The 9,462-nt window shown below is 58.2% G+C and overlaps 2 protein-coding genes across 6 annotated transcripts; one reads left to right on the top strand and one right to left on the bottom strand.

Annotated features, from left to right (window-relative positions):
- Positions 1 to 248: 248 nt before the first annotated feature.
- On the bottom strand, positions 249 to 5,761 carry BAG4 (BAG cochaperone 4). 5 transcript variants are annotated; one of them, XM_030035525.2, is made up of 4 exons: positions 5,686 to 5,761; positions 3,464 to 3,724; positions 2,858 to 3,100; positions 249 to 1,764 (listed from the first exon to the last, which is right to left on the bottom strand). In XM_030035525.2, exons 1-4 carry the CDS (start codon positions 5,758 to 5,760, stop codon positions 1,261 to 1,263), a joined length of 1,083 nt encoding a protein of 360 aa, XP_029891385.1. In that variant the 5' UTR covers position 5,761; the 3' UTR covers positions 249 to 1,260. The 5 variants fall into 5 exon arrangements, with proteins under 5 accessions (XP_029891385.1, XP_040984466.1, XP_040984465.1 ...); XM_041128532.1 differs by lacking the exon at positions 5,686 to 5,761 and adding an exon at positions 4,358 to 5,405; XM_041128531.1 differs by lacking the exon at positions 5,686 to 5,761 and adding an exon at positions 4,097 to 5,405.
- Positions 5,762 to 5,790: 29 nt separating this feature from the next.
- On the top strand, positions 5,791 to 9,327 carry LSM1 (LSM1 homolog, mRNA degradation associated). Its single transcript, XM_030035529.2, is given in 4 exon segments — positions 5,791 to 6,043; positions 6,386 to 6,454; positions 7,438 to 7,553; positions 8,817 to 9,327. Coding segments are annotated over 4 exon segments (609 nt in total). The 3' UTR covers positions 8,988 to 9,327.
- The last annotated feature ends 135 nt before the right edge of the window (positions 9,328 to 9,462 follow it).

The following is a 9,462-nucleotide window of genomic DNA, read 5'->3' on the forward strand; positions in this document are numbered from 1 at the left end:
CCACCGGCCCTAGAGCCACGGCTGAAGGCTCCTGGAGCTTCTGCACTGCTTGGGAGGTGATGGGGGGCCACTGTACCCCGACACCCCCCAGACAAGCATTCCTGGAGGTAACTTGCTGCATTTATCCCTAACCTCAGCTGCCGAGACAGCCTGGCTGGTGTTTTCATTACAGGCAGGTCTAAGTTACACAACCTTGCCCACAACTTCTTTTGAAAGAAAAGAGACTTTGAGACGTCTTAATTACAAAATAACATTTAAAAGTTGTCAGGGTTTATTATCTCATCACACACAGTAATGATTCACTTAAGATGTTGTAACCAAAAGGTTAACAGTAGGCTGAGCTGTTCCCTTCCCCTCTGTTCTGTACAGTGCCACAAGTATGGCCTTTGCAGTGGAATACAAAACTTGCAGTATGTGGAAGGACATTACAATTAAAAAGTGGATTTTTACCCAAGTGACCTGGAAAGCATTTCCAAGCATCCTGCTGTTTCCAGTTGCTCTGCTGTGACATCGTTCCTCTGCTTCTACCTATCCTTTTGAGTGGCAGAACTAAGATTTCCAGGCTGTGTTCCCATGTCCACGGGGGACACCACGGACTGGCTCTTCATGACAGAGGAGGAACAACACGACATGACATCTGCTTACATTGATGGGCTGCCAGCGTGGTCCCTTTCTGCAGCACTTCAGTGTTGCTACTTGAGTGCACTAAAACCAAACAAAACCCCACGACGACGCACAAGTTTTTATGGCGAGGAAGCTGAAGCTGAAAATACACACAGTGACTGACAAGCCCAGAGTCTTGGTTTGTGGCTGCACGTTGCAGTGCCATTGTGACCACATCTGACAAGTGTTCCAGCTTAAAGAACTGCTGAGGCTGCAGGAGGCACCTATAGATTGGGCCTGATTTGGGGAACTTTGTACAGTGATCTTCTTCCTGCTGATGAAGAGGATGCGGACCCCCAAGGGGAACTCTACAGCGTAAGTACCTCAGGTGGTTCTGCTTTTCCAAAGCCTGGAACAAACAAACAATTCAGTTTGCTGCTTCAGACCTCTCTTGATTTGTCCACTGCCAAATTATTTGTTGGGGTTGGGCTTCTGAGGTTTTTTTTTTTTGGTGGTTTTGTTTCGTTTTGTTTTTTTTAACTCGGGGCTTATTGCTATTCCATTGTCAATAGTGCGTAGCAGAAAGAGCTGAGATTTAACAGAACTAAAACTCTTTGGAACCTCAAGAACAGGCTGTGTGTTGTGGCTGATGTGCTTTCACAATCCCTTTCTTTCCAGTTTTTCCAGTATGGCCTGAATTCTGTGGACGGACTCTTTCCTGGCCTGCCGAACACTGTCCTGGCCACCAGTCTCGATGGAATCCAGTTCCAACAGCAGCTTGGTCAACATCTCCTCCAGAAGCCGGTAGGATTTATCTGTCTTTTTTCCTACAAATTCATCTACCTCTTGCCCCAGCTGTTCAGCCTCCCCCATAACGTGGAGGATTCTCTGAATCTCTGGCTGGATGGCTGCAGAATTTGTTGAAGGCTGGTCACCAGGTTTAAAGCCAGCCTCCCGGTTCCCAGCCAAAAGCTTCCGAGATGCAGTGTCATACATTTGGGGCTGTGCGCTGTACTGCACCTTGGCGTTTGAGGGGGATGGCTTGGCATTGAGTGGAGTGGCTGGCTTGTGGTCATTCATTGTCCCAGAGTGCTGGTGATTGACATCAGAATAGTAGTTGGGTTGGTTTGCACTTTGCTCAGGTTTGCTGTAAGCAGTATCCTACAGTCAGAAGGAGAAAAAATTTCTAAGTAAGTGCATTTCTCTTAAAGCCAGGGTTTTAATCTCTCATCTTGCACTCAAAAGGCGGGCAGGCAGGGCTGAGGGAATTGGGCGACAGGTGACACCGTGACTACTTTGAGTTGTGCGTGCCTGGGAGGACAGGGCAGACCGGGTTAGGCGTGACGTTACCAGGGATCTGGACAGCATTTTCTAGACTGTCACACACCGTGATGTCGTAACACATCACATCCCCGCGGCCTGGTTTCTGCGAGAAGTCCCAAAGAGGAACACGAAACCCACGCTCCAGTCCCTGGCTGTTAAAGAGCAGATCCCCGGCAAGAGGCACGTGTCTAGAAGAAACAGCGTGAGCCACTGGACACTCACTACCCATGAATAGTGAGATGCTAACTAGATTTCAGCACGGTCCCATTTGGATATACGAGAGAAGATACTTCTCTGCAGGTAGCACACTTTTGAGCTGTTCCCAAGTAACAGCAGCCCCCATCCCCAAATCCCCCCATCAGGGCTGCTGCTGCACATGCCAGTGCTGCTGCCTGGGGACCAAACCTCTGGAGAGTCATTTGACTCCTGATCAAACGCAGGAAAAGCTGAGTTGAACAGACCCCACCAAATGCATAATTTCCTTTATTTTTTGCTTAAAACATTCCTCAGTAGAGGATCACTGTGCCCAAAGCAAGCACTTGTAGAGGAATGCTAGAGTCTGCTATACCAGAGTCTGCAAACTGACATGCAGGTTAGTCCCACACTCTGTGCTGGAGGATTTCTGACAGTGTTCCCTGCTTCAGAGAGAAGAGTTGGACAAGCGAGACGAGGTCTGACCCATTTCAAGACCTGCCCTGGGACAGCTGCTATCGCCGGTACCTTTCTGGAATTACAGCCGTGGACTTTGGTCTTCTGTATGCAAATAGGAGATTTTGCTGGCAGTACTCTGAATACCTGCTGCTTTGTTCCTACCTAAACGAGCTATGCTTGGAGAAAGGGGCATTCCCAGGAGACAGAGGCGGGTTTTGAGGAAAGCCATATAATCTAGGAGGTCTGACGGCAGCACACGCTGTAGAAGCATCAACTGTACCTTTGAGTCCCACACGGGAGGGTGGGAAGAAGCTCCGCTGCCAGTCCAGGGTGGATGCGATTCGGAGACGAAGGGGTTCCCGTGCACCGAAGCAGCTGGCCACGCGTAACGTGGCTGCACCCCGTAGACGGTGGGGGGAGCCCACGTGTCCTCTGGGGGTCTGGGCTGTGGCGGAGGCCCCTGCGCCGTGACCCCTGGATTGCTGTCTCCGTATGGATACTGTGGGATGGGCATTCCTGGGGTCTGCGAGAAGAGGGGGGAACAGGCGTGACCCCTGGAGTCACTCTGAGCACCGCTCCCTCCAGACAGCCCTGGGAACAGCCGCAGCATCAGGCTTGCTGCCCGATTCCTGCTTTCCTAGCCCACAGGCTTGGAGTCTCTAGAGAAAAGGGTGACCACCAGTTTTTCTAAGAATAAAACCAGGCAGGGCAAGCTGCTCAAGGCACAAGAGCCATTAGGACCCACGGATCCATCGGAGGAGGCACTGTGGGCTTTCCCTCCGCTGCGGCCCCATAAAACAACTTCTTGTGCCCCAGGAACTGCAAGCCCAGCAGCTGCACCGACACCGGGGCTGGAAATTACTCTGGCCGGTGCCCGGCCTCTTACCTGCGGTGGGGAGTAGCCAGGAACCTGCTGCCTCCTGAGCGAGGACCCTTCGGCGGGACAGTCCGGCGGGGCGTAGCTCCAGGGGGGAGCCGGCGACGAGGGCCGGTACATGCCGGTGGACTCCGCAGGGTAGGGGGTCCGAGAAGGCGCGGAGCAGTAGTACCCCCGTGTCTGCGGCAGGCCGGTGTAGTGCGGGGCAGCGCCGGGAGCCGGAGGATACGGGGGGCTGTAGGCTCCGTTTGCATAGGGAGAATCCATGGCCTGGGGAGAAGGGAAGAGCAGGGAAAAGGTGATGGGCCACAGACATGGGGCAGAGGGGCTCCAGTCTGGCCCAGCAGCAGCCCGGAAAAAGAGGACTGGCCCTTCCTGCAGCATTTAACTACGGGGTTCCTTTGTCCCCAAGCTGATTCGCCCCAGTTTTATGTTTTCCTGCTCTAACGTGCCTTTCTGTTGGCCACTGTCAATAAACGCCTGTCTGCCCACTGCCCTCGCAGCACGCTCGGGAAGACAGGCAGTGTCAGCGGCACTGTAGGGGGATAGACTTGTCTGGAGGGTGGGGAGAGGGGATACACTAAGCTTAACCATGCTTCCCTCGGCTAAGCTTTGCTCAGAAACAAGCGTACAATTTCTCACAGCAAGCAACTCTTAGGAGGTTCAACCACGTCAATGTAGTCACTGACTGGTGGATGAAAAACACTTCAGGAAAGTTAATTTCCTCTTTCAGTCATGCAAACAGAAATGATGCAAGCGGACGAGATCTACCAGTTCTGGCGCCCGAGGAGCAGGGTGTTCAGATCACCGCGCCGCAGGTCATGCTGCGGCTGCGGGAGCTGTCGGGTTTGAGAACTTGTCGTATGAAAGGTCTGTACGTCCAGAACATTTGTGAGAATTTACCTGAATACATTCAGGTAATCAATGTATATTGAACAGGAGCTTCCATCTAACCACAGAGGAGACAATGAAGCGTCGGGATTTCAGGAGTGCACGGATGACTCCCTGTAGCTTTGGGCAAAGCAGTTTTTTGCCCGCGAGCTGTTTCACGGAGGAGAGATTGTATCACCTGCGTGCTGGCGTTTATGAAAGAGCCAGATCAAACCTACATGTCCCATAGGATTAAAACAAACCACAGTTATGTCGGGACAGCAGACAACCTCTTTGGAAAGAGCAAAGCCCTTCTCTTCACACGGTATTTGCGCAACAGCCCCTAAAAAAAGCTATTCCTGCAATAAAAACAACAAATAATAGATCCAGGAAGAGCAAGTCATGGGACCGGGGCACAGCAGGACCGGCAATGCTTTTTTACCCGCCTCCACCGTGAGCTGCCGGCTCCTTTCTGCTGGTGGGATCTGTTGTAGAAATGCCGCCGCTCCTGTGGCTGGCACCTTTAGTCTGCCGTGCCTGGAAAGAGGGGGACGTGGCGGGGATCGGATCCTCAAGCCCCAGGCTCACACCGGGGAAGAGGCAGTTCTGTCTGTCGGTGAAGGGCCGGTTAGCCGGGACCGGGACACGTCCTGGCCGGCGATGCCCAGCTCTCACCAGTCATCCCGGCAGCAAACCAGCCGAGGACGGCGGCATTTCCCCGGTGATCTCTTCATTAAAATACATGCCCTAGAAATGTCACCTTGAACTGGATACGAAGGTAAAACTTTACCACGTTCGTCGTTTTAGGTATTTTTTTCTCCAGTTAAAACACCTGCCCGAACCCCACGGGACGGGAGAGCGGATTTATCGTGCCAATGGAAATCAAGCGACGAGAGCAAAGAAAAATAAAGAGACTGGACTTAAGGCACGGGGGTGACGATGGGGACAGTCCGTCACGGCCGGGTGCATTTTGGGGGAACAGGCACCGGCCGCGCAGAGCTGACCGGTACCGCCGGGCTCTGTTCCCGCACTGCTGCCCGGCCGGGGGCGGGGGGGGGGCGGAACCCGCCCGGTCCCGTCCGTAGGGAGAGAAACTCCGCTGCCCGTTAACGGGGAGGGGCAGGGACAAGGGCCGCAGCCCTCCTCCGCCGGACGGCCCCGGGCGGGCAGCCGGCAGCACCCGGCCGGCCAAGGCCCGCGCCCCGCGGGGCTGTGCCCCCGGCCCCTCTGCGGGCCGAGGGGACGGAGAGCCGAGGCGGGCTCCGGCCCCGGTGGCTCGGTTCAACGACCGGTATCGGGGCGGCCGCCTTCTCTCCACCCCCGCGTCCCCACCCCCGCCCCGCCGCCGCCCCCGCCGTTACCTGCGCCGCCGGCGGGCGGGGGGACCCGGGGGGCCACGGCGGGCCCGGCTCGGCGGCGCGGTCGCGGGGCTCCATGGCCGGCCGCCCCGCCCCGTCCCGCCGCCAATGGCCGCCGCCCGCCCGGTCACCAATCGGCGGTCAGATCCCTCCCGGCACCCACCAATCGGCCGCCGCCCCGCGCGCACGACCGGCGCGGCTTAAAAGGGGGAGAGCCAGGGTGGGCCCCGCCCGGCGCCGGGGCGGTTCCGGGGCGGCGGTGGCGGCGGCACCGGCGCATGGCGGCGCTTCCGCTGGGGGCGGCGCGGCGGCACCATGAACTACATGCCCGGCACGGCCAGCCTCATCCAGGACATCGACAGTGAGTGCTCCGCGGCGCCGGGTCCCTCCGGCAGCGGACCCCCTTCCCCGAGGGTACCGTCTCCCGTGGGACGGCCGGTCCCCGGGGAAGGGGGGGGGGGGGGGTTGTTGGACTCCCTGCTTTTCCCCAGGGACCTGCTTCCCCCCCCGCCGTGGGCACCGGTCCCGCGTGGGGCTGCAGCAGAAGGCGTCCTCGCTCCCCTTGACGCTGCTGGGGCAGTTACCCGCACGTCACTGGCTTCCCCACGCTGTACTGGGGGGGGGGGGGGCACGACAGGACACGGGGGGTGCTGATGCCCACGCGTGGCCGTGGCTGACCCTTTCCCTCTCCCCCCTGCCGCAGAGAAGCACCTGGTCCTGCTACGGGACGGCCGGACGCTCATCGGGTACCTGCGCAGCATCGACCAGTTCGGTATGTCTGTGCTGGGGGGGGCTGCTGGGGGGGGTGCCGAAGGTTTAGGCCGGGCTTTGGATGCGCTCCGGTGCCAGCCGTATGCAGGGGCTGGTGAGGAAGAGGAGGAGAGCCCCGCCGTGCCCGTTGGCCTGAGCTGGGCGATGCTCCCTTGCCCACCGGAGCAGCTCCCTTCCCGAACGGTGACTTAACGGTAAAGGGGGAGTTTGGATTCGGTGAGAGAGTTTCTTCGTTTCGTGGTCCCCGCTTCGTGTAGCGGCCGCGCTGCCTGCGGTAACGATCCCGCCGCGTGCCCGTGCAGGAGCGCGCGTTTCCTTGGCTAAAAACAACGCGAGTGTTACAAGAAATCAGTTTAGTAGCGCGCACAGTGACGTGATTGCGGGTCTTGTTTTCAGAGCGTGTTTGTGTTGTGGATTAAACACCCGCCTGTGTGTACCCCCCGGACTTGGTGCTTCACAGAGACTTTCCCAGAACTGGGTGCTTCCCCCCCCTTCTGATTGTATCTAGTATTGATGCCTTGGCATCCCTTTTTGGGCAGAAACAGCCTGAGACACGTGCGGGTGATATTTGTGCTCACAAGCGAGTGTCTTGGTCCTTGCCCAGAACCTCCAGCACCAACAGCCCTTGTTTTCTCCGCTGTTTTCGGCACGTGGTGCTCGGGTGGGCTCGGGCCCCGGTGGTCTGAGCTCGCTGCCCTGCCTGCGCAGGCTGCGGGAGCTGGGGGGCAGAGGCTGCCTCGTGGCGTGGGAGCTGCCCCGATGCTCCCGAGGTGCTGTGTCCGTTGCTGTAGTCGCCGCGTTTCAGCCGGGGAGGGGGGTCGGTGCCTTCGGTGATCTGGCTCAGAGGATCTGCCTAGAAGCGTGAAAATGCCGGTGCCATCGCTGCTCTGGGTTTTCTGCCTGGCTGGGATGAGACACTCTTCATAACTAGAAAACACGGCAAAATGTGGATTATTTTCTCTCTTTCTCTCTCGACCGCTGCAGCAAACTTGGTGTTGCACCAGACTGTGGAGCGCATCCACGTGGGCAAGAAGTATGGGGACATCCCTCGAGGCATCTTTGTTGTGAGAGGCGAGAATGTTGTTCTGCTGGGGGAAATAGTAAGTAAGCGGCTCCTTCTGCCTGCTGCCGGCCCGGGGCAGCGGCTCCGCTGCGGTCTGGGACTGAGCTGGTGTGTTTGTGGTGATGCGACTCCAAGCAGTAGTGCCGAGGCGGACACCGGAGCTGGGTGTCCATCCGTCTGTCTGCTGTGAAATACAGTCACTGTCCTGTCGCAGGGGCTGAAATTTGAGGCCCCCTCCCCGGGGCCGGTTCAAGCTGAACCATCCTGAAAAATGCCCCCGTGTATCCGAGGGTGGGGGGCAGAGGTGTTGTCCCGCAGCTGCAGCTCCTCTGGGATGATGTGAGGGGTAAAGAGCAACACGTGGGCTGGCGAGGGAGATGTGGGGAAGCCCTGGCCTGTGTGTGGCATTGCTGGAGGGTGTCATTAGTGGCTGCCTGTGGGGCTGTCACCTCCCTGCTGGCTTGGCATCAGGGGACACCGTCTGGGATGGGCTCGGGAAGAGTTGAGCGCTGTCTCGCTTGCTGTTTGCTTCGGCCCTTTGGGCTGAGCTCAGCCCGGCTGCTCCCTGGGAGCCCCCTGCCATGGATGGCTGTCCTGGGTGTCCCCGGCTGTCCCGAGGGTCCCTGCCCGCATCCCCACCCGTCAGGCTGCCTCCAGCACCTCTGTTCTGCATCGCCTCCGCCTTTTGATGGGACTCGTGGAAGACGTGTGGGCACGGGCTCACCGCAGGCCAGGGGCCTCCAGGGCTGGCCTGGAGGAGACTGTCCTGCACACACAAATCTGTGACCGTGATCCAGGGAGAACCGAGCATTTACGGGACCAAATCCCCGGGTTGCCTTTGAGCTAGTAAGCCCAGAGCTTGAGAGGCAGACCCTGCCATGGCTCGGCTGCTCGCCTTGGGAACCGTCCCGCTCCAACAACTTTGGCAAGAGCGATGGAGCACATTGTCTGCGGCGCAGCGATGCCTGCTCCCCCCCACCAGGAGCACGGAGCCTGGCCAGGCTCTTGTAGGAAGTGCTCGGACATCACTGAAGCCCAAGCACACGAGAGGGGTGTACGTCAGTGTCCCAGTGGAGACGCGAGTGCAGAACCACCCCAAACCTTTGCCATCCCCACTGGTTTTTGGCCCCTCCAGACCAGCGCTGCCCTGGCTGGCGAGATGCTCTCGGCAGAGGTGACGTCGGCCCAGCCCCAAGCTGCGCCGTGGGCAGAGCGGTGCCCGGAGCATCCCATGAGCAGAGCTGCGTGTCTCGGCCGCGGCGGCTCCTTTACGGTGCTAAACGGGCTGTTTCTCTTGCAGGACCTGGAAAAGGAGAGCGATACGCCACTGCAGCAGGTCTCTATTGAGGAGATCCTGGAGGAGCAGCGGGTGGAGCAGCAGGCCAAGCAGGAGTCAGAGAAGCTGAAGGTGCAGGCGCTGAAGGAGCGGGGCCTCTCCGTCCCCCGGGCAGACACCCTGGACGAGTACTAGATGTGCTGCCCCTCGGACCTTTCCTCCGTGGCAGAGCGAGGGGTGCTCCGTGATCCGCCCACGCATGGGCAGATCTCTTTGGAGAGGCGGTTTTTATTTTCAGATTGTGTTTTCTGTGGCGCAGATAACTAAAAAAATACCAAGCCTTCGGTTTCTCCTTGCGGAGAAGGAGGAGAGAAGGCATTCGGCTGCCCTGTGAGGTGGCCAGGTGCGCTGGGGAGCGTGAGCATTTGCGTTCAGGAGGCAAATGGCTTGGTCCTTTGGGTTTGTTTGCTTTTTCCTCCTCATGTGACTCTGGGTGAGAGTTTTCCTTGACGTGTAAATAAATCCTTGATCTCAACAACGATGGTTTTGCCTGTCTTCGGGACCTGATGCTTTCTCCTCTCTTGGGACGACCACCCTCGTGCCAACTCTTGTCCTGGCTGGGCGCTGTGCAGGGGGGAAACGGGACCCTTGGTCCTGCCATGGGGTGGGC

Source organism: Aquila chrysaetos, chromosome 13, assembly GCF_900496995.4.
Source record: "Aquila chrysaetos chrysaetos chromosome 13, bAquChr1.4, whole genome shotgun sequence".
NCBI lineage: Eukaryota > Metazoa > Chordata > Aves > Accipitriformes > Accipitridae > Aquila > Aquila chrysaetos.